At 64.5% G+C, this 22,015-nt stretch overlaps 6 protein-coding genes across 6 annotated transcripts; 3 read left to right on the top strand and 3 right to left on the bottom strand.

The window, feature by feature from the left end:
• Positions 1-626: 626 nt before the first annotated feature.
• Positions 627-2,722, top strand: TMED6 (transmembrane p24 trafficking protein 6). Its single transcript, XM_027744578.2, has 4 exons — positions 627-867; positions 1,647-1,773; positions 1,933-2,084; positions 2,241-2,722. The coding sequence occupies exons 1-4, from the start codon at positions 673-675 to the stop codon at positions 2,463-2,465; spliced, it is 699 nt and encodes a 232-aa protein (XP_027600379.1). The 5' UTR covers positions 627-672; the 3' UTR covers positions 2,466-2,722.
• Positions 2,723-2,973: 251 nt separating this feature from the next.
• NIP7 (nucleolar pre-rRNA processing protein NIP7) lies at positions 2,974-4,433 on the bottom strand. The gene is made up of 5 exons (XM_027744559.2): positions 4,343-4,433; positions 3,859-3,945; positions 3,634-3,772; positions 3,405-3,545; positions 2,974-3,323 (listed from the first exon to the last, which is right to left on the bottom strand). The coding sequence occupies exons 1-5, from the start codon at positions 4,396-4,398 to the stop codon at positions 3,204-3,206; spliced, it is 543 nt and encodes a 180-aa protein (XP_027600360.1). The 5' UTR covers positions 4,399-4,433; the 3' UTR covers positions 2,974-3,203.
• A 45-nt stretch (positions 4,434-4,478) lies between these two features.
• On the top strand, positions 4,479-7,138 carry COG8 (component of oligomeric golgi complex 8). The gene is made up of 5 exons (XM_027744582.2): positions 4,479-4,795; positions 5,113-5,320; positions 5,443-6,261; positions 6,585-6,753; positions 6,911-7,138. Exons 1-5 carry the CDS (start codon positions 4,479-4,481, stop codon positions 7,135-7,137), a joined length of 1,740 nt encoding a protein of 579 aa, XP_027600383.1. The 3' UTR covers position 7,138.
• A 178-nt stretch (positions 7,139-7,316) lies between these two features.
• PDF (peptide deformylase, mitochondrial) lies at positions 7,317-8,541 on the top strand. Its single transcript, XM_027744534.2, has 2 exons — positions 7,317-7,883; positions 8,232-8,541. The coding sequence occupies exons 1-2, from the start codon at positions 7,337-7,339 to the stop codon at positions 8,387-8,389; spliced, it is 705 nt and encodes a 234-aa protein (XP_027600335.2). The 5' UTR covers positions 7,317-7,336; the 3' UTR covers positions 8,390-8,541.
• Positions 8,491-12,884, bottom strand: VPS4A (vacuolar protein sorting 4 homolog A). Its single transcript, XM_027744533.2, has 11 exons — positions 12,775-12,884; positions 12,359-12,470; positions 12,121-12,268; positions 11,948-12,009; positions 11,595-11,714; positions 11,319-11,475; positions 10,494-10,642; positions 10,295-10,376; positions 9,993-10,212; positions 9,751-9,891; positions 8,491-9,394 (listed from the first exon to the last, which is right to left on the bottom strand). The coding sequence occupies exons 1-11, from the start codon at positions 12,793-12,795 to the stop codon at positions 9,293-9,295; spliced, it is 1,314 nt and encodes a 437-aa protein (XP_027600334.1). The 5' UTR covers positions 12,796-12,884; the 3' UTR covers positions 8,491-9,292.
• A 1,151-nt stretch (positions 12,885-14,035) lies between these two features.
• On the bottom strand, positions 14,036-21,048 carry SNTB2 (syntrophin beta 2). Its single transcript, XM_027744532.2, has 7 exons — positions 20,583-21,048; positions 16,906-17,116; positions 16,596-16,806; positions 15,969-16,111; positions 15,615-15,811; positions 15,333-15,514; positions 14,036-15,131 (listed from the first exon to the last, which is right to left on the bottom strand). The coding sequence occupies exons 1-7, from the start codon at positions 21,022-21,024 to the stop codon at positions 15,039-15,041; spliced, it is 1,479 nt and encodes a 492-aa protein (XP_027600333.1). The 5' UTR covers positions 21,025-21,048; the 3' UTR covers positions 14,036-15,038.
• Positions 21,049-22,015: the final 967 nt, after the last annotated feature.

The following is a 22,015-nucleotide window of genomic DNA, read 5'->3' as shown; positions in this document are numbered from 1 at the left end:
TTGTGGGTGGAAATGCAGCAGTATGGGGCACGGACTGCCCTAGGAATGTGGGGCTCCTTTTTCCCCTCTGGGAGTGTTGGGGCAGGAGCAGCACTGTCCTGTAGGTGTAGGTGGTGAGAAACAGGAGTTTCTGGCTTAGATTTCTGTGGAGTAAGGGCAGGGGATATAGAGGGGCATTTCCTAAACTTAGTTTTAGGATTCTCTGGCTATGTTCCAGCAGAGCCATGGCTGGGAGAACTCTGTCTGGGAACACCTGCTTCCCCCTCTGTCCTTCAGCCACAGGTGCTGCACGGAGTGTCCCTTGTCCCTCAGCTGTGGCCATGCATTTCCCTCTCTTTCTGCCTGTAAATCCTTTCCCTGGGGCTGGAGCAGCCCTGGGCAGCAGGAGCACGGGGGCAGAGAGGCTCAATGTGGGCCAGTAATGGCCCATGTGAGGCAATGCCAGTTGGTTGTGCCCTATTGGAAGGAGCTGTGACCCGCTATGCCCTTCTCCAGGCTGGGCCCTCGGCAGCAGAGGGTGTCCCAGAGCTCCTGCTCCACACCAGAATCACCTTGAGCCATGGAGCCTGTGCCGCGCTCCTCCTGGTGCTGCGGAGCAGTTAATGATTACCCCCCAGCCACCTCGTCCTCCTCTGCCCTGCCCGGCAGGAGCGACGGAGCCCAGGGAGCAGGATGCTGCTGCTGCTGCTCTTGGTGCTGCCAGGCCCCGCCGGCTGCCCCCGCACGGAGCCCCTGAGCGGGTCCAGCCCAGAGCCGCTGTTCCGTGGGGCCGATCGCTACGACTTCGCCGTCGTCATTCCCGGCGGCACCGTGGAGTGCTTCTGGCAGTTCTCACACCAGGGCGGCAACTTCTTCTTCAGCTACGAGGTGAGTGTTGGGAGATGTGTCCTGGAAAGTTGCTGACATAGGGAATGGCTGTGCTGGATCAGTTGCATGTAGCAGGTGCTGTGGCACACCACCCCTCAGGGCTGTGCCTTTTCTATGCAATATCATGGAATAGTTTGGGTGGGAAGGGACCTTAAAGCTCATCCCATTCCACCCCATGCCATGGGCAGTGACACCTTCCACTAGATAAGGTTGCTCCAAGCCCTGTCCAACCTGATCTTGGACACTTCCAAGGATAGGGCAGCCACAGCTTCTTTGGGCAGCCTTTGGCCTGCCAAGGCCTCACCATCCTCACAGGGAAGAATTTCTTCCCAATATCTAATCTAATCTCTATCCATCATCAATCCCATGCATTTTTTTGAATAGCTGGTTTAAAACCACAAAGTGGTGCTGGGAGCTCTGGACATGGTGCCTGAGCACCCCGAGCTCACTCACAGAGAGCTGTGGGGTGTCCTGGCACTGTGGGGAGCTCTGCCCTTCGCTGTCTGGCTGGACACTGTGGCATAGCTGAAAGTCCCAGCACAGTGTGTCCCCATGCTCTGTCCCCTTCCTGCAGGGAAACTCCAGCCCTTTTATCTCCTGCTTACACTGGGTTGGCTGAAGGAGAGCCAGGGCATGGCTGTGCCTGGAGCTGGCACCTTCCCCTCGGCTCTGCACTTGGCAGAGCAGCCCCCCAGGAACACAGCCTTGGGGCTCAGCACAGCTCTATCCCCAACACACCAGTGGCCCACAAATTCCCTTTGAGTGTTCTCTGCCTCCAGGTCCAGCGGGCAACGGGGATTGGCAACAGCAGGAACATCTTGGTCACGGCGAGTGACCCCAATGGCTTCCAGCTTGGAGCCTCCCAGGACGTGCGAGGGCAGATCAACTTCCTCACCAAGGACACAGGTTCCCCCCTGCCCTGGCCCCTGCAGCTCCGAGCTGCAGCTCCGAGCCTTCCTGAGTGCCGATTGCTCCCAGATGGGATGGATGAGGGTCGAGCACCGGGGATGTGTCTGCCTGGTGCCCTTCTACCCATGGACCAACAACCCTCATTTCTCTCTGCAGGTTTCTACGAGCTGTGCCTGGACAACCAGCAAAACCACTTTGGCTTCATGCAGGTGTATCTCAACTTCGGTGTCTACTACGACGACTTCAACATGGAACACAAGCAGCCTGTGGAGAAGAAGGAGCTGAATGACACGCTGGAGGCAATCAAGGTGAGGGTCAGGGTGGCCACGGGGTGTCCCAGGACAGGGGGGATGGGCACGTCCTGCCCAGGGGACTGAGAAGGGCGTTTGCTCTGGCTGAACTGCTGCTGAATGCAGCACTGAGCCCAGCAGGCAGCTCCAAGCACAGCTCTGCCTCTCCTGCAGATCAGCATCCAGAGGCTGCAGATCCACACCTTCCACATGTGGCGTTTCTACAACTTTGCCCGGATGCGGAAAGGGGCTGACTCCTTCCTTCTGGAGTCCAACTACAACTATGTCAACTGGTGGTCGATGGCCCAGAGCTGTGTCATCGTCCTCTCCGGGGTGCTGCAGCTCTACTTCCTCAAGCGCCTCTTCCATGCACAAACCTCTGGCAGCCAGAAATGCTAGAACAGGGCAGGGCTGCCAGTGCCTGGTGACCCCGCTGTGGAGTGGGAGGAAAGGCCAGATCCTGCTTCCAGGAAGAGCTCCACTCCTGCCTCCAGCTCTACCCCTAAAATCATCCCCAGAGAAGCCAAGCATCACACTGTCACCTGAACTTTGTGTGGCAGAAGTGTTTGTCACATCCCTGCCCATCATTAGTGTCCCACTGGGCCTTTTCTACCAGACTCCCAATAAAGGAACCTCTGGCACATTCTGGGAAACGATCACTGTCTGTTGCTGCTGTCCAGCTTCTGTGAGCCCAGGGGCAGTGGCCTGCCCATCTCCCCCTCCCTGAACCTCAGCCCAGGGCTGTAAGCTTCCTCCTGAGATTCCCCCTGGCCTCATCCATCCCCCAAACATGTTGGTTCCCCTCTCTGGAGCTGCATCCCAGTGCACTGTGCCTGCCCCAGGAGAACAGAGAACCGCAGGAGGGGCAAAGGCTGAACCCCCCGATGCTCTGCACCAGACAACAGGCACTAGGAAAAGCAAGAGGCTTTATGTGACAAGGCTGGTGCAGAGGCACCTTCCCCCATGCTGGCAGCAGCCCCCCCAGGGCTGTGGGGCCGTGTACTGGCAGCTCCCTCCCTCTCCATCCCATTTGGGGTGGGCTCCCTGTGGCTTCCCACACCCGCAGTCCAGGACAAGGTCCATTCTGCTCAGGAACACTTGCAGGGCATGCAGGTCCCTTCAGGTTCCTGGAATCCCTTAGGTCAGCGTGTCCTCGTTCCGCACATACTCTCCGACATCGGCTTGGTGGAACACCACGATGGCCAAGGGATCCACCTTCCGGCACTCCTGCGTGGACTTGGCAGCCACCCCAAAGCCCTGGTGGGATGAAGGGGGGGTGAGAGGGACTTCTCCCACCCTGTACCCACCCCACAGCTGTGGCAGGCCCCGGGCGCTCACCAGCGGGACGTCAGCCATGGAATACACCACGACGCCCTGGTACTGCGCCGTGTTCTCCGTGATGCGGCCCAGCCCCGACTTCAGCACGTGGTTCCCATAGAGGAAGGACTGCTCTGAGCCAGGCTTCACCCACACCTTGAACTGTAAGAGAGGGCAGAGTGGTGAGGGGTTGGGGGCTGCTGGGGGGTGCTGGCACGGGCTGGGGGTGGCTGGGGGGGCTGTGTCCCACCTTGGCATAGGGCGCAAGGAAGTCCAGGGCCGTGACACTGAGCCGGAACTTCTGGGACTTGGTGAACTTCCCGAAGCAGGTGCCCGGGGCTACCAGGCTGTCCCGGGGGATGCTGGCCGCCAGCTTCAGCAACTTCTCACTGCGGGAGCAGGGCAGTGCTGGGAGGCTGCGGGGCCGCCGCCCCGCGCAGGCTGCCCCAGAGCCCCCCGCGCCCCCGGGGCTCACCTGAGGTAGTACACGCGGTCCCGGTGCAGGCGAAAGCAGTAGGTGCCATCGGGCCGGTCCACCAGCAGCTGGATGTTCTCACCGATGCTGCGGGGACGGACCCCATGAGCACGGCCCGACCCCGGCCCCTTCTGCCACGGCCCCTCCGGTCCCCGGTGCCCGTTCCCTCCTCGTGCCCGGCCCCCCCAGGTTCCAGGCCTCGCGGACCCCAGGCCAGTGCAGGTCCCGCCCCTCTCATCCCCTCGCCGGTCCCCTGTACCCATCCCACTTTCGGTGCCTGGTCCCGCCCGATCCCCGGTGCCCATCCCCTCCTCGGTCCCCGCCGGTGTCCATCCCGTCCCCGAGCCCGGTCACGGGCCCATCCCTCCCGGTCCCCGGGTCCAGCCAACCCATCCCTCCCGGTCCCCGTGCCGGTCCCGGTCCCAGCGGTCCATCCCTCCCAGTCCCTCCCCGGTCCACTCCTCCCGGTGTCCCGGCCCCTCACTATTTCCCGAGCTTCTCGAACACCGCTCGCGTCTCCGCCTCCGTGAGCGGCCGCATCTCCCGCCGGGCGCACGCGGGGCCGCGGGGCCGGAAGGGCCGTGCCCGGAACCGGCGGTGACGCGGCGGGGCCGGCGGCGATGGCGGCGGCGGCGGAGGAGGCGCGGCTGCTGGCCTGGCTGCGCGGCCCGGCCGCGGGGCCCGCCGGCCCCGAGCTCGCCGCCTACGTGTCGGAGCTGGCGGCGCTGGGGCTGGCGGAGCTGGGCCGGGAGCCGGCGCGGCTCGCGGCGGAGCGGGAGCGGGTCGGGGCCGAGACGCGCCGCCTCGCCTTCGAGCACTACCGCGCCTTCATCCGTTCCGCGGAGTGCACCGGCCGCGCCGGCCGCGGCTTCGGCGGCATCGAGAGCCGCCTCGGCAGCCTGCTGGAGCGGCTGCCCGCGCTGCAGGACGCCTGCCGGTGCGGGACGGGCATCGGGGGGGACGGGGGAACCGCGGCGGGGAAGGCGCGGGTGGAAACGGGGACAGGAGGGAGCAGGGATGGGATGAGGCTGGGGCAGGGTCTGCGAGAGCAGGAGCGGCCCTGGGCAGGGGAGGGTGGGCTGGGGGCTGCGAGGGGTCCCTTGCTGAGCTCAGTAAGGGCCGGGACTGGGCTGGGCTGGAGGCAGTGCTGGGGGGCTCCTGGGCAGCTCTGGGAGCAGCCGGTGTAGGTGGGAGAGTCCCGAGGTCCACCCGGTGCAGGGAGGACCCTCCTGCTGATGCCGTGTCAACCCCCAGGACCTTCATGCACGATGCTGAGGCGATTGCCTGCAGCCGGCGGATGAACAGCCTGACCCTGAACCGGCACACGGAGATCCTGGAGATCCTGGAGATCCCGCAGCTCATGGACACCTGTGTCCGCAATGGCTACTACGAGGAGGCACTGGAGCTTGCGGCCTACGTGCGCCGGCTGGAGAGGAAGCACAGCAGCATCCCCGTGATCCAGGTAAGCCCTAGTCTGACCTGCCCCATAATTCAGGTGAGCCCTGTGCTGTCTCTGCCCCAAGGTCCACGTGAGCCCTACTCTGCCCTACACCAGTGCCCCCTGAGTGCTCTCTCCCTCTGCAGGGCATCGTGGAGGAGGTGCGCCAGTCTGCCCAGCTGATGCTGAACCAGCTGATCCAGCAGCTCCGCACCAACATCCCGCTGCCGGCCTGCCTGCGCGTCATCGGCTTCCTGCGGCGCATGGACGTGCTCACCGAGGCTGAGCTGCGCGTCAAGTTCCTGCAGGCGCGTGACGCGTGGCTGCGCTCCATCCAGGCCTCCATCCCCGACCACGACCCCTACGTGCACATCACCAAGACCATCGAGGCCTGCCGGGTGCACCTCTTCGACATCATCACCCAGTACCGCGCCATCTTCTCGGATGAGGAGCCGTTGGTGCCGGCCGAGGGCACAGTGCCTGCCGAGGGGGCCATCTTCCACGGCTGGGTGCTCCAGAAGGTCTCTGAGTTCCTGCAGACACTGGAGCGCGACCTGGACCGTGGGGTGGGCAGCCGGCTGGACTCGCTGCTGGGGCAGTGCATGTACTTCGGGCTGTCCTTCAGCAGAGTGGGCGCGGATTTCCGCGGGCAGCTGGCCCCCCTCTTCCAGCGCGTGGCTGCAGATACCTTTAGGAAGGCAGTGGAGGAGGCAGTGGAGAAATTCCGAGAGGAGATGAACTCCTACACACTGATCTCAGCGCCAGCCGTGCTGGGGGGCGGCGCGGCAGTGCTGGTGCCCACGGCCCAGCCTGGGACGCTGCAGCCCCCCATGGTGCTGCTGGACTTCCCTCCCCTTGCCTGCTTCCTCAACGGCCTCCTCGTTGCCTTCAATGACCTGCGGCTCTGCTGCCCCATCGCCCTGGCACAGGATGTCACTGCCTGCCTGGACAGTGCCCTTGGGGAGGTGAGTCTGGGGGATGGTGCTGGGACTTGTGCTGGGAGAACACGGGATGCTTTTGTCCTGGCCTGAGTGGGTTGGAAAAGCCTCTGAGATCATCGAATCCAACCATTCCCCCAGCACTGCCAAGGCCACCACTAACCCATGTCCCCAGGTGCCACATCCACATGGCTTTTAAACCCCCCCTAGAGCCAGCACAGGGGACAGGCACTGCGCTGGTCCTGCCACACTGTGGCTGGTACAATCCGAGTGCCATTGTCCTTCTTGCCCACCTGGGCTCATGTTCAGCCACTGTCACTCCCAGGTGCCACCTTTGCCTCTCTCCCCAGGTGACCAAAACCATCCTGGCCTTCCACCGTGCGGAGGAGGCGGCTTTCAGTGGGCGGGAGCAGGAGCTCTTTGCCCAGTTCTGCACGGCCTTCCTGGAGGACCTGCTGCCTTACCTGAACCGCTGCCTCCAAGTGCTTTTCCCTCCATCACAGATCGCACAGGCACTGGGTGAGATCCTGGGCTTTGTTTTTCATTATGGGGTGGTAGCTCTGCTCCCATCCATGGTTTTCCCCTGCAACATTCAGTGGGCCCTGCCCTGCTGCTGCTCCTCTATAGGGGCCCTGTTGCCTGCAGCCTCCTCTGACCCCACTCTCCCCTCTCCCAGGCATCCCCCCCACCCAGCTGCAGCGTTTCGGCCGCCTGGGCCGCATCGACGTGGCCGCACTCAGGGAGCCACTGGCTTTCCTGCTTCCACCGGCACCAGGCGAGGAGGAGCCAGCCCAGGAGACCACCCTGTGCCCGGAAGGGGAAATCGTGGCCGTGCCCACCGAGCCCCCGGAGAGCCCCCCCGAAGGGGCTGTGCTGCCAGGTGACCCGGTGGCCACGGGGTAGCCGGGGAGCGGCGCGGCCGGGCCGTGTCTCCCTGTGGCAGTGACCTGTCCCCCAGCCCAGCCCGTCGTCTGCCCGCGGCACCCCCACGCACGGGGCACACCCCCCCCCCCGCACCGAACACACCCTCCCTGTTTCCTGTTTGCACCGGGGCCGCCAGGGGGCGCTGTCCCGCCGCCGGTGCGCGCGCACCCGGTACTCGATGGCGGCGGCGCTGGGACGGGCGGTGGGACGGGCCCGCCCGGCCCTCCCGGTTCCCCCGTGCCGCGGGTGCGGGGACGGGGACGCGGCGGGCTGGGCCCGGCGGGAGCGCTCGTACTGGCGGGCGCTGCGGCGGCGGGTGCTGGGCCCGCCCGTGCCGCCCTTCGCCGCGCCGGTGCAGGTGGGAGCCCCGGTGCTGCGCGGCGCCGCCGCCGCCGTGGCCCCGGAGCAGCTGGGCGGCCCCGAGCTGCGGCGGCTGGCGGCGGCGCTGGCGGCGGGGCTGCGGGGCCGGCCGTGCCTGGGGCTGAGCGCCCCGCAGCTCGGGGTGCCGCTGCGGGTGTTCGCCGCCGAGCTGCCGCCCGACCGCTGCGCGCAGTACCCGGCGGCGCTGCGCCGCGCACACCGCATCGAGCCCTTCCCGCTCCGCCTGCTCGTCAACCCCGCGCTCCGTGTCCTCGACACCTGCCTCGTCACCGCCCCCGAGGGCTGCGCCAGCATCCACGGCTTCTCCGCCTACGTCCCGCGGCACTGGGCCGTCCACGTCTCCGGTACGGACCGACCCTCCCTGCACCGGGCTACTGCCCTGCCCTGTCCCGGGTGGGACCCCGCATCTGCCACTTCCACCCACCACGGGCCCCCATTCTGTCACATGTCCCCCCACACTCTCACAGGTCCCCCTTTGTTCCATGGGGTATATCCCTTGGTATATCCCATGGTATATCCCTTGGGGAATATACCCCACTCTCACATGGTCCCCCCATTCCCACACAATCTCCCCATTCTCTCAGGGGTCCCTCCAATTTCACACAATACTCTCACACGGGTTCCCCTTTTTGGCCCCCCCATCACACCCCCCCTAGTCCCCCCAGCTCCCCAACAAGTTCCCCTGGCAGCAGGCATGGACGAGCTCGGGGTGCCGGTGAGCTGGGAGGCCGTGGGCTGGGCTGCCCGCATCATACAGCATGAGATGGACCACCTGGATGGGATCCTCTACATTGACCGCATGGACCCCCGCACCTTCACCAACGTGGGCTGGATGGAACTCATGGACTGACCCTACTGTGCCCACCCCCAGCTGCCCCCTGTGTGCCCAGGGCCCCTCTGTGCAGTGGGCCCTCTCTAACCCTGAAGAAACAACCAACACGGAGCCACAGACCAGGGGCTCCCACTCAGGTTTATTGCAGCCAATACAGACTTGTGGCCTCAGTGTGGCTCTGGCCCATCCTGCCCACCAGCACCCTAGGCTCATGGTGGGGGGCAACTGGGGGGTCCAGCCCATGCTCCCCTGGGCACTGGAAATCACGGGTCTAGGAACAGCCTGCTGCCATGGCCGTGCTGGGGAAAGGTGAGGGAATCTCTCCCTCTGGGGCTTCTTTGGGGCACATGGGCACGGCATGGGTGGGGCTAGGGGGTCAGTGGGGCTGAGGGGAGCCCTTGGGGACATAGGTGGCTGGCTCGGTGTTACTGGCTGGTGGGCTGCTCCAAACAGCCCCTGCTGTAGGCACAAATCCCTGTCTAGGATGGCTGGAGCATGGGGAGCCCCACACACCCCTGGGGACAGGCAGAGACCTTGGCCCTGGGGCAGTGCATTTTGGGGGTGGGGGGCTGGGCTGGGACCCTGGTGTGGGCAGAGCCTTGGGGAGCATCTGGGTGCTGGCTGAAGCTTTTGGATTGTTTTTATTTTCATATAAACGAGACGAAACCCAAAGCAGCATTAATTTAAAAAATAAAAAAGAGCAAGAAGAGTGGAGCGCAGCCAGAGGGGCACCCAGCTGCCCAGGCCATGCTCAGACCCCCACCCCGTAGTGTGAGCCCCCCGGGCTGTGTCCCCGCGCCCGCTGGGTGCTGCAGTGCGATGGGAGGGAGTGAGCGAAGATGAGTCGGTTTGGCACGCCTGGGGAGGGGGGGCAGAGCAGGGCCCGTGGCCGCCCCAACCCCACACCCCCCCATGCCCCCCTCAACCTTCCTGTCCAAAGTCCTCTGTGAATTTCTTCACCTTGAGGAGATCCTCGGCGTTGACGGTGGGGCGGGTGGTGGCCAGCGAGCGCAGCATGTCCGACTGCAACACAGGTAGGGGGGCACACAGGTCAGACCGGGGGCATGGGTAGGGACTCCCCTGCCATGGCAGTGGGGCAGCTCTGCCCACACTGGCACCTTTGCCTCATGGCAGCAGCACTGGCTCTGCAGGTGGGAGCTGCCTGGAGGACCCAAGGCCCTTTCCTGGTACCCAGCTCTCCTTGGGGAGCTCAGCACCACAAGGGGATAGACGGGGGGGCTGTGCCCACTGCCAGAAGCCACAGCACTGCCTAGCCCTTGGCCTGGAGGAGGAACAGGGAACTGGTTGGGCCTGAGCCACAGCACTGTTGTGCCAGGCTGAGCAGGTGCCCAGTTCCGCATCCCAGAGCTGACACTCACCATGCAGACAATGGGCTCCATCAGCTTGTCACTGGGCACCTCCATCCAGGTCATCTCGGTGGCCCCAGGGTCACCGGGCGAGCACGGCGTCAGGAGATCATCCACGAGGACGCCGGGGGTGGTGCGGGAGGGGCCGCGGACCTGCGCAGAGCCACAGGCAGTTGGGACAGTGCTCAGGGCAGGACAGCAGCCACGGGGCCCACCCCACCCTGCGGACCCCCCCGGAGCAGAGCCCTGTTCACCTTCTTGAAGTGTGTGGCCGACTGCACCTTGCGCACAGGCTGCATGAGGGCGTCCCGCACGATGATGCTGATGTCGGCCCCCGAGTAGCCATCGGTCTTGCGGGCGAGCTCCAGGATGTCGGCGTCCTTCAGGGAGTGCGGGGTGTTGCCCAGGTGGAGCCGGAACATCTGGGCCCGCGCTGCCTCCTCGGGCAGTGGGATGTAGATTCGCTTCTCAAACCTGGAGTGGGGGGGAGCCCCACTATGAGCCCGTGCCAGCCCTGCCGGGAGCTCGGGGGCTGGGAGCTGCATGTCCTCCTCACCTTCTCCTGATGGCTGAGTCCAGCACCCAGGGGATGTTGGTGGCACCCAGCACCAGGATCCCGTCGCTGCTGTTCCCCACACCTGCAGGCAGATGACTCAGAATAATCCCCGGGGGTTCTCTGAATCCCCAGCTTCTGCTAGCCCCATCTTGCTACCCCCACCACCCTCCCAGGACCCCCATCCCGGGACTCCACCCACCCTGCATCTGCACCAGGAACTCGGTCTTGATGCGCCGGGCTGCCTCGCTCTCGTTCTCGTTGCGGGAGCCACACAGCGAGTCCACCTCATCGATGAAGATGATAGAGGGCTTGTGCTGCCTTGCCAGCTCAAACAGGTTCTTCACCAGCCTGGGAACAAAGCAGGGGATGGGTCCCCACTCAGGGACCCTCCCCAGTGTCCAGCACCCATGGCAGCCCCAGGGTGAGGAGCCCCATGTTCCTCCTGCCCTGAAAACCCTGCACTGACAGTGAGGCACAGCCCCTCAAGGGGCTCTGCTCTCCCCTGGGAACCTGCTCAGGATTAAAAGTAACTATAAATATAGGATATTAGAAATTAATTGTGTAGAGCGAAGTTTAATTGTAACTTGGTCACGGCTTGGCAGGGGTGGCCCCTGCCCAATGTGTGGTGTAGGTGAACTGTACATGAACTCTAAGCATGGATGGCTGAGCAGGGGAGAAAAAAGACAGATGGGAAACATTCAGATATGGCTGAGACCCTGGAGGGCCCAAGACTGCCCCAAGCTAGAGGATGAGAATGGAGAAAGAGTCCAATGATGTCTTAGAAGACCCCAGCCCACAAATCGCTGTTGGACTGAGAGGTGTGTGAAGATGGGGGGCACAGGCTGTGAGGGGATAGAGACCCCTCAAACAGGACTGCTTTGTTCGGAGTTTGCCTCTGGAGGAACCAGCTCCCAACACTTCTTAAACAGCCCTGTTACTGGGGTTCACTGATGCTGGTGGTTCCTGCCCCAGCCCAGACCAGCCTGGAGCCAGCCTCAGCCCCACATCCCTGCTGCCAACTTACTTCTCGCTCTCCCCCAGCCACTTAGACATCAGGTCAGAGGATGACACGGAGAAGAAGGTGGAGTTGTTGGCCTCGGTGGCCACAGCCTTGGCCAGGTAGGACTTGCCAGTGCCGGGCGGCCCAAAGAGCAGGATCCCGCGCCAGGGCGTGCGCTTCCCTGCAGCAGAGCCTGGCCTCAGGACACCCCATCCCCGCACCTGGATCCACACTGGGATCACCCGGGGGGGGGGGGTGTGTCAGCTCCTGCATGGCCCCTCCCCACTGCCACAGCCTCACCTGTGAACAGGTGTGGGAACTTGATGGGCAGGATCACAGCCTCCTTCAGGGCTTCCTTGGCTCCCTCCAGTCCGGCCACGTCACTCCACCGTACATTGGGCTTCTCCATCATGATGGCACCTGTGAGGGGGTAGCTCTGCTCACACAGGCACCCAGAGCTGGCAGAGCCAGAGGCCCCACCCCTCCCCACACCTCCCCTGGGCACACCAACCGATTTGGGGGTGGCCAGACTGCAGCAACACACCCCTGGAACACAGTCCCACACCTGCTCCCCTTCCCACAGCCACCCCTGTGGTGGCCATCAGGGATTCCCTCCTCAACCCCAGCAGGTCGAGCCCAGTGTGGCCCCTCACCCATCAGCTGCTCCTGAAGCTTCTTCTTCTCGGGATTCTCACCCTCGCTGTCACTGTCACTCCTAGGGACAAGGGACAAGGATCAGGAGTGGGACGGGCCCTGGTGTGGCAGCAGGGCCCTGACAGCTCCGTGGCCGTGCAGGGGGTCCCTCACCCCCCAGCCCCTCACGCACCCCTTGTTGTCATTCTGGGCCTCCTTGACCGGTCTCTTTCCGTGCCTGTCCTTGCTGCGAAGGTACTCCTTCAGCTTCTCTGCCCGGTCCAGGTACTGCACACACTTAGCTCGGATGCTCTCCTTGGCCTTGTCACTGTGAGCCTCATCTGCAGGGACCCCCAGGCGTCACCGTGAGCCCCCGGAGCCCCTCGAGCACCGGCGTCCCCGGAGCCCCCCGCCCCCGCGGCCAGTCTCACATTTGATGGCGTGTAGGAAGTACTCCACGGCGTGCTGGTACAGCCGCAGCGCCTCCTCGTAGTTCTTGGCCTTGTCCTCCTCGGTGGCTTTGGTGACCAGGTCGATGGCTTTCTATGGGGGAGCAGCGCCGTGAGCACCGGGGGCGGGCCGGGGAGCCCCTCCCCACCGCCAGCACCGGGCCGGGCCCGTCCGCACCCGGGCCCTTCCGAAGCGCCCCGCACCCTTCTCGCCGCGCCGGCACCGGCTCTCGGCAGGACGAGGCAGCTCCGGCAGGGCCCAGGACCGGGGCCGGGTGAGGCCTATCCCCGGCCAGCACGGCGCCGGGCCCGCTGCGGCCCGTCAGCCGTGGCGTGCAGAGGCCCGGCGCGGGGGCGCGCGGGGGCGGCGCGGGCGGAGTCCCGTGGCCGGTCGGTACCTGCAGGGTGGACGTTGTCATCGCATCGCCCGGTGCGGCCGCTCCGGCGGCTCCGGAACGGCGGCGGCGGCGGCGGCGGCTGCACCGACTGCGCCTGCGCCCCCTGCCGGCCTCGCCCTGCCCCGCGCCCTCTGCCGGCCCCGCCCGGCACTGCGCCCCCCGCCGGCCCCGCCCATCACGGGGCGTGGTACGGCATAACCCCGCCTACCTAGCATGTGATACACCCCTGTTGGGGCGTGGTCTCGCGCAGGCCCGCCCACCGAGCACCCGCGTGCGCGCGCATCCGCCCTCATAACGGTGTAGGGGTGTGTCGTGGGGCTTGTGTGCGTTTGTTGGTGCGTCTTCGTGTGTGCATGTGTATGTGTTCATGTGTGTCTGGGTTCACGTGTGCACGTGCATGTTCGTGTGTGTGTGCACCCACAGACACCCCCCAAAACTTTGTGCGTGTGTGTGTACTCACAGACACGCATGCACACAAACACACACAGACACCTGGACATTCTCACACACCCTCCCCATGTATGGGCACCCACAGACGCACCCACAAACACCCCCATCCCAAACACTCAGAGTGCGTGTGGACATGTTCACACTCATGTACACACCCCTACACACAGACTCTGTGTGTGTTCATGTGTGTGTGTGTACATACCCACCATGCAGTTCCACCCATGTAACCCCCCTCTGTGTCCCCCATGTGCACACCCCCACACTGCGCCCAGGTGTATAGGATAGACCTGCACACACACACACAAACACAGACACATCCCCACACCCACACACTGTGCACACACACAGAGTGTGTATATACCTACACACACACCCCTACACCCCACCCCAAACACCTGCTCGTACCTGTGCTACTGTTGAGCCCACCTCTCCCAGAACTGAACTGGCCCCACTGCCCCAGCTGCTCCTGCTGAGAGTCACCCCACTCACCCCCAGAAATCCCAAAGAGCCCCCACCCCAGCATGCCCAGAGATCCCCCCATCCCTCCAGAATCCTCCCCAGAGGATCTCCTGGGATCCCCAAAGACACCCACCCCAGCCCTCCCAAAGAATCCTTAGTTTCCCCATCAGCCCCACACCAGACTGTGTCCAGTACATCCCAGTCTCCCTTGCACTGGCCAGCCCAGCACAGCCCACCCTGCCCTCCCTGTGCTGTACCGTGAATTAATTGTCCCTCCAGCAGACACACACACACACTGTGACAACACCCCCGGGCCCCCCAGGCACCCCCTAAATGAGACTCAGAGCCCATGGAAAAGGCAACCTGATATAAATAGCGATTTACAAAGAATACAAAAATAGAAGAGGGGGCAGCACCTCATGGGATCCCACGGTACCCTCCAGCCAGCACAGCCCCCTCAGAAGCAGAGAACTGTGCAGGAGTTTGGCTGAGGGTACCGGGGCCTCGGTGGGAGTGGGGAGCCCTGGGGGTCCTGCTCTGGCACTGCCTGGGATCCCCCAGCACTCCAGGGCACAGAAACTACCCCCAAGGGGGGAGGGAAAGTACAAAAAGCGAAAGTGCATCAATCTATGTGTCCTGCCCCCAACCCGCGAGGACCCCCCAGGGGCAAGAGGCACAGGCAGCAGTGGCTGGGGTGGGGACAGCTCTGGGGGGGGCCCAGCAGCCCTGGCCCCCCTGCCCAGGGCAGATACGTGGCATTGTTCTGGCTTTGGGAGGTTTGGGGGTCACTGCTGGGGAGCAGTGGGGGGTGGGGTAGCTGAGCCCCAGGGACCAACACCCCAGGCTCAGGTACACCCTCTGCACCCCTGAGTGCCCCCTGTAAGACAAATGTGTGTGTGTCCCCTGAGCGGGGCACGGGGACCCCTCATGCAGCAACAAGGGGGGTCCCACAGCCTGAGCTCTCCCCCAGGTAGGGATAATGTGACCCCCTTGGGGGAAGCCCCCCCAGACTGACTCCCCCAGACATGGGTTGAGGAGCATGGGGGGTCCCCCAGGCATGGAGGCCAGGCTGACCCCGCTCCAAGGCACAGGCGGTGAAATCAGTGATGGCTTCAGCCCCAGGGGGTTAAAGCTGGTGTCTGTACTCCAACACCCCCCTGGGGCACTGGAGAATCTGGGGGTGCTGGTGTGGGCAGGAGGGGTTCATTCCCCACCTGGGCAGCCATCCTGCTGCATTCCTGGAGGCTCTCAGGACAGGGATCCCAGCCTTAGCAAGGCACTGGTAGGGCAGGAGAGGCTGGGGGTCCCTCTGTGACCCCCGGCTGGTTCCTGACAGCGTGGGGGACCTGGGGCACCTACGCCAGCAGCCCCATGCGGGTGACTTTGGCTGAGAGGAAGGTGTGCAGGACGAAGACGATGGGTTTGGGGCAGGAGTGCAGGTCCAGTGCCTGGGGAGAGATGGAGAGCGGCGTCAGCCCCCCCCCATCTCAAACAGTTCCCCGCACGGGGGGCACCACATGGTAGGGGATCCCAACCAGCCAAACCCAGCGGGTCTAGACACCTGGGACACTGAAGGGTTGGGGGAAAGCAGGAACCCCTGGAGGAAAACCCCATAAACAAAGGGGTGAGCCTGGCTGCCCCCTCCTCACCAGTTCCCCCTCAGGGCCCCCGAAATCCAGGTAGAGAGTCCTGATGCCATCGTCCGCCGACATCTTCAGCCGCTCATAGGGGTAGCGGAAGAGGACGCTGGCGCCCGGCTCCTCCCGGGAGATGGTGAATCCACCCTCGTAGTGGATGGAGAGCTGGACCTCCTGTCCGCCCAGTGTGCAGCCTGCAGGCACGGCCACCATCAGACCCTGCTCCCCTGCCAAGCCCCACAGCCCCAGGAGGGTGGGAATGGGGGATCCCTGGGTCCGCCCCGCAGCACTCACCCACAGTCACCTCCTTGATGAGCTCAGCAGCAGCATGGCAGCCCTGCACCAGGACACGTGTCCAGGCCGAGAGGTCCCGGTGTGTCTCCACGCGGAACACGTGCATCTCCACGCCCTGGCGCGACCCCGTCCGCGTGGCAAAGGTCAGCTCTGAGCCCAGCGCAGGCGAGCGGCGCCCGGAGCCTGAGTGGACCAGCCTGGAGGGTGGGACACAGATGGTCAGGGTGCCATGGCAGTGCCAGCACCATGGCACCCCATGCCCATCCGAGCTTTGGCATTTCCCCCTGCTCCAAGAGGCAGAGCCATGGCTCGGCCGAGGGGCACTGGTCCCCAAGGGGGTCCAGCCCAGCCCACCTGGTGGCCACCAGTGGGTAGCTGTGGCAGGGGGAGGCCCAGGCATCCCTGGTCCAGGGCATCCCGTCGTATAGCAGCAGGTCCTTCTCTGTCACTGCCATGAGCACCGGCCGCCACTGCTGCCGCCCGCCGTCCAGCCGCGCCTGCCAGGCATGAGGGCACTGTGAGGGGCACCAGGGGCTGCAGGTGTCCACCACTGCCCAGCACCCCAATCTCTGCACTCATGGCTGGATGGATCCCAACCCAGAGGCTCCACATTGACAGGATCTCAGCAGCACCCAAGGTGCTGCCATCCTCTATCATCTGTGATTCTGTCCCGGCAAACCATGCCAGGAGCAGCCCCCAGGGGTCCTGCTCACCACCATGCCTGGGCCAGCTGCAGCTATCAGGCAGCGAATTCATGGAAAAGGGAGGGTATGATGAGTGTCTCCAGCTAGGAAACCCCAGTGGAAGAGGGGGCTTAGGGCATGGGAAGCACTGCTATTACTAGGGTGCAGAAGGGAGAGTGCTAGAGCCAGTGGCCAGGCTGGGCTCTCTGGCTGCATCCATAGCCCCAGTGAATCGTTGGCACACCCTGTTGGCACTGCCATCCCCAGGAGCATCCCAGCACACCCCATTGGCATGTACCTGCTCAGCCAGCCAGGCAATGTGCTTCACCTCCTGGCCGCCAGCTGTGGGGCTGCCGGAGCGCAGTGTGGCATTGAGCTCGGCCAGGACCTGTGGCAGCAGCGCAGTGATGTTGGCGTGCAGGGCGCTGAACCAGGCGTGGGCCGTGGCCGTGTCCCGGCACCGCAGCACCAGTGTGTTCCGGCTGTCCGGTGAGTGCAGCTCAATCAGTCTGTGAGGGGACGGGGACAGGAAACGGAGTAGGATATTGGGACATGGTGTGGGGTGGGATATCGGCACACCAGCACCCACCAGCAGCCCCTGCCCTCACCTGTTCTCCAGGTCAGGCATGCTGAGGTTCCGGGCAGCAAAGCACATCTTGAGGGGAATCACCTTGCGGTCACGGGGCCCCTGGTGCTGGGGAGATCCTGAGTCCTCACTGCCACTCAGGCTGGGGGACTGTGGGGCCACCCCCTCCCATGGCAGGTCCGACACCAGCGATGGCTTCTTGATGTAGGGGGTCACCTCCCGCATGAACTTCACTGAGGGGGTAGTGGGGGGGACAGTCAAGGTTGGGCAGGGTCCTGCACCCCAATGCCATAGCCCTTTGCCCCAGGGACGCTCTGTCTGTGGGGTGACGTGCCCTCCCTGCAAACACCAAGGCTTGGAGAGTCTTGGGAGGTCCCACTCTCCCTGGGACGGGGATGTCCTGAGTGAAGGACGGTGCTGGCAGCTCATCCTGGTGACGGCGTGGGTGTAGGAAGGGGAAGGCAGCACAGGACAATGGTGCTGGGCAGGAGGTCAGGTTGCAGCCCATCCTGGTCCCATCCTGCCCCGTCGCTGCTGGAGCAGCCAGGACTGCGCCCGCCAAGTTTCCAGCGCCGCAGGCAATGCCGGCGGCTGACCTTGTGCTGCCGCTTATGCCCCGACGGCAGCCGGCCTCCGGAGGGTGTGCAGCCAAGACATCCCGGCTCCTACGCCGGGAAGGAAGGAAGGAGGCACCAGCTCCAGCTCCTGCTCCTGCTCCCCCCGGACTATCCCACCCCAGCACCAACCCGCTGACGTTAGCCCTGGACCCCCGCCCAGCTGAGCCCCAGCAGCCAAGGCCAAGGGAGGGACGCGCTGGGGACAGAGAAGGGGCGGCAAGAGGGAAAACCAAACCAAAACAGCAAATAGGCTGTAACGCCTGGAAAGCGAGTGGTGAAAGGATCTGTGGAGCCAGCTAGGCCTGCTGGGGTGGGAACCACAGTGGCAGTGGGGCCCACATCATGCCGCTGCAATCCCCTGCTGTGGGTCTGCCGTGCGGGAAGGGGGAGCAGGGATGGGAAGCAGGGATGGGGAGTGGGCAGGAGACACCGGCCCCATACCCTCCCACTGGCTCTGCTGAGCCACCGTGCTGCCACGAGGCGCCTGTCCTCGCTGTGGGCAGCACAGGAGTTAATATTAGCTGCCGCCACGCTGATCCCAGGATTACCACCGTCCCTGCACCCCTAATCCTGCTGCCGGGCTGGGCAGGGCAGGCAGTGCCGCGGGCAGCAGCACGGCCGGCAGCTCCCGCCACGGGGCCACTCAGCAGATGTTTGCCAGATGTGGGCAGCTGCCTCCAGTGCTGGGCGGGAGCTCAGCCCATGGGGGTTCCAGCCCACAGTGCCGTGACCCCACGGTGCCAACACTAACTCCAACAGAGCCCTGAAGCCAGGAGGGTGAGAGGCTGAGCTGGGCAGTCAGCGGCACCAGAGCCTGAGTGCTGTGCTGGGGCGCTGCCGGAGGAGCGTGGGCTCTTGCTGGTGACTGGGACTGATGGAAGCCCAGGACTGCATCTGCCAGTGGGGATGGCAGCAGATATGGCTCCCAGTTTTCAGTGGGACATATCCATGGTGCAGGCAGGAGCACGGAGCACCTCGTGCCAACAAGCATGAGACTGGCAGTGGGGTGGTGGCATCTGCAACCACCCTTTCTACTTCTGGCAAGCTGGTATCCAGCACACAGCTGACCCAGCACAGTCACCCTGGCACAACCCCTGGTACTCTGGCACAGCCAGTCACCCCAGCACAGCCACTGCTGCTCCTACAGAGCCACCCCAGCACAGCCACTGTCACACAGTCACTGTTACCACGGCACAGCCACCCGAGCACAGCCACTGCTGCCCCAACACAGCCACCCCAGCACAGCCACTGTTGCCCCACCTACACGCTCACCACAAAGGAAACCCAGCTGTCACCTGCACCCCTCGCCCGTCCCGCCGCAGGAAGACAAGACAACTGCTCCGGCTGCACAGCAGTGCCAGGTTCACACAGGTCCCATAGGGGCTGAGCCCCCTGCCTCCAGCAGGGAACACCAGTGAGGTGTCCCAAGGCTTGTGCCCGCCCATGCCCTTGGCAACGTTGCCCACAGCCACACTTTGCCCACAGCTTCCCCAGGGGCAGAAGGGCTCCCTTCCCCCAGGGTCACAGAGCATGACATGGGCCTGTGGCCTGAGGGGAGGCACCTGGCGTGGGCCCTGTGGCCAAACCCAGCACCCAGGACAGGTGACACCAGTCCCACTGAGGTGCTGGCACAGGGCTGATGCTCACACCTCCACCACTGGCACAGGGCTCAGGAGAAGGCTTAGCGCCTGCCAGGGTGGTCACAGCTCCAGGGTTGGTGAGGAGGGACAGGGCTGGATGGCACAGCCAATGTCCCTCCCAGCTCCTCTCTAGGGTCACTGATGCCAGCTGGACACTGGACGGTCCCATCGCAGCCATCGGACCAGCAGTGCCCAGCTGCAGTGGGAAGGGAAAGGAAGGGAAAGGAAGGGAAGAGGCGGCTGCTGCAGCACCCATGCCCGTGGCGGAAGCGAGGGACAAACACACCACGGGGCTGGAGGCTCCTGAGGGATGGGATCAAACGGCCGGGCAGTGCGAGGAAGGACGCGGTGAATCCGGCCTGGGGTCCCGTGGGGACTCTGGCTGCCTCTGTTGGTGGCCCTGGCCCAAGCACCAAGCTCAATGCAACATCTCCACCTCAGCCCCCACAGCACCCCAGCCGTGGCTAAGCCACCCCATGCCAGCTGTGTCCACTCCAGGGAGCCCACCCATGTCCCCTTGGGCTGGCACAGTGTGCCAGGAACAAGCAGGCAAGCAGCAGCACCATCTCCATGCTCAGTGCCCAACAGGCACTGTATCAATGGAGCAGACTCACACAACTGGAGGACAGATGGACGTGCCAGGACACCAGGACAGAGTGTGTGGCACACCTGCATGGGCCACCCTGATCTGCATCACAGGGGGCTCATGTCCTTGCAGTGCCCCATGGCACGAGCCCCGTGCTGCGCCAACGGGCTGGGCAAGTCCTGCCCGAGCTTGTCAGGCTGCCGGGAACAGGTCGGGCAGGAGCCAGTAGCTCCGTCAGGCCAGTCTTGAGCCGGCTGTGCCGTGGGCACGGGGCCCATGGGGACACAGAACCTGCAGGGACACGGAGCCCACAGGGATGTGGGAAGACCCAAACCAACCCCCGAGGCCACAGCCCTCCCTGGGGAAACCTGCCCACCCTGAAGGTTCCATCACCAAAGACAGGGGACACCCTGTCCAGGGCGACCCTGCAGCCAGGGCACCCCAAGTCTATCCTGGGGAACCCCAGGTCTATCCCAGGGGATCCCAGGTCTGTCCTGAGGGGACACAGTCAGTGAAGCTGTCTCATCCTTGTCCCCAGCTGTGAGGGGTTCCCATCCCGCCGCAGAGGGAACACTCCGACCAGGGAAGAGACACTCCAGTCCCTGTCCCCGTGCCAGAGGGGGCACACTGGGGTTGGGGGTTCTGGGGACACACACACGTACCGGGACTCTGGGGTGGGGGGGAGTGGCGTCCCGCACCCGGAAAAGGGGCCCAAGGGCGGTCGGGGAGCCCCGTGACAGCGGCAAGGGGGTGTGTTGGGACTCGGTAACGGCGGGGGGAGCACCGGGGGGACAGGGGAGCACCGGGGGCCCGTACGGGGGATTCGAGGGGGAGAGAAGGGGGGTTTAGGCGTTACCTTCGAGGATGACCTCTCTGCCGGCTCTCTTCAGCGCCTGCACGGCTTGATCGTGGGTGGCATCGCGGAGATCGACGCCGTTCACGGCGAGGATGGCGTCGCCTAACCGGAGCGCTCCGCTCCTCTCCGCCGCCAATCCCGGGAAGATCCGTGAGATCAGCACCGGCATCCGATTCTCCCGACCTCCCTTAATGCTGATCCCGAGCCCTCCCGCCTCCGCTTTCACCACCCGCACCCTCCTCACGCAACCGGGTGCCGCTGCCGCCGCCGCCGCCTCCGCGTTGCCGTTCACCACGCCGTTCACCACCGACGCATCCCCGGCCCCCGGTTCCGCCGTTAAGCTCAGGGTCTCCCCGGTCAGTTCCGCCGACACGCGGACCCAGCGTTCCCGGAGGAGCAGCTCCAGCAGCCCCGTTTTACAAGCCCGGGTCCACACGGCCATGCCGCCGCCACCGCCGCCGCCGGTCACCGGGAGAAGGGGCGGGGCTTATGTAGAGGGGTGGGGCTTCCCAAGCCCCGCCCCCGCCCGCATGGCGCGCTGCGGTAGGTTCGAGGGTATGGGGGGGACGGGGTGGGGACGCTCCGCCCTCCCCTCCGGCGCGACCAATCGCAGCAGCGGCGGCCGAGCCGCCGCTGCTGCGATTGGTCGCGCCGGCGGGGGTGGGCGGGAAGGCCACGCCCCCGCGCGCCATGTCTGGCGCTGTGATTTATTTCGCGCTCTGCGATTTATTTCACCCTCCCTCCCGCCCTCCCCGTTCGCTTTAAATCTCCCTTATTCCCAGGGGATCTCAAAAGTTCCCTCCCTCCATCCTTAGGGAATGAGGCTTCCCGGCCCCACGCAGCACCTACAGAGCCCCATCCCGGGGCTTCCATACACCAGGTGGCTCCCGTGGAGCCCTGTCCTTAGGGAATGAGGCTGCACCCGTCCCTAGGGAAGGAGGGTCCCCTGCTCCACTCAGCACCAAAGGAGTCCCTATCCTTAGGAACTGAGGCTTGCAGGTAGCACCCACAGACCCCCATCCTCAGAGAATGAGGCTCCCCTGCCCCACGCAGCATCCAGATCCCCACCCTTAAGGAATGAGGCAGCACCCACATACCCCCCGTCCTTACGAAATCAAGCTCCCCTGCCCCACACAGCACCCACAGACCCCTATCCTTAGGGAATAAGGCTTCCCCACATCAGGCAGCACCCACAGAGCCCCATCCTCAGGGAATGAGGCTCCCCTGCCCCACACAGCACCTAAAGACCCACAAAGCCACTGGGGAGAGAGAAAGAAGCCAGCGCTGGGATTAGATGCTGACAGGGATGAAGTTTGGAACTTGGGGTGTCACCTTGTCCCGCAGCTCTGTGGAAGAGAAGAGCGATACAAGGATCAGGGTGACAGGGTTGTGTGACAACAGGGAGTCTCACAGAGCATGGATTAGCCATAAGA

The sequence above is a fragment of the Pipra filicauda genome, unplaced genomic scaffold (genome assembly GCF_003945595.2).
Source record: "Pipra filicauda isolate LSUMZ 115617 unplaced genomic scaffold, ASM394559v2 scaffold357_size738173_pilon, whole genome shotgun sequence".
Taxonomy (NCBI): domain Eukaryota; kingdom Metazoa; phylum Chordata; class Aves; order Passeriformes; family Pipridae; genus Pipra; species Pipra filicauda.
The sequence above is the reverse complement of the archived record's forward strand: the minus strand, read 5'-3'. Positions and strand labels throughout refer to the sequence as shown.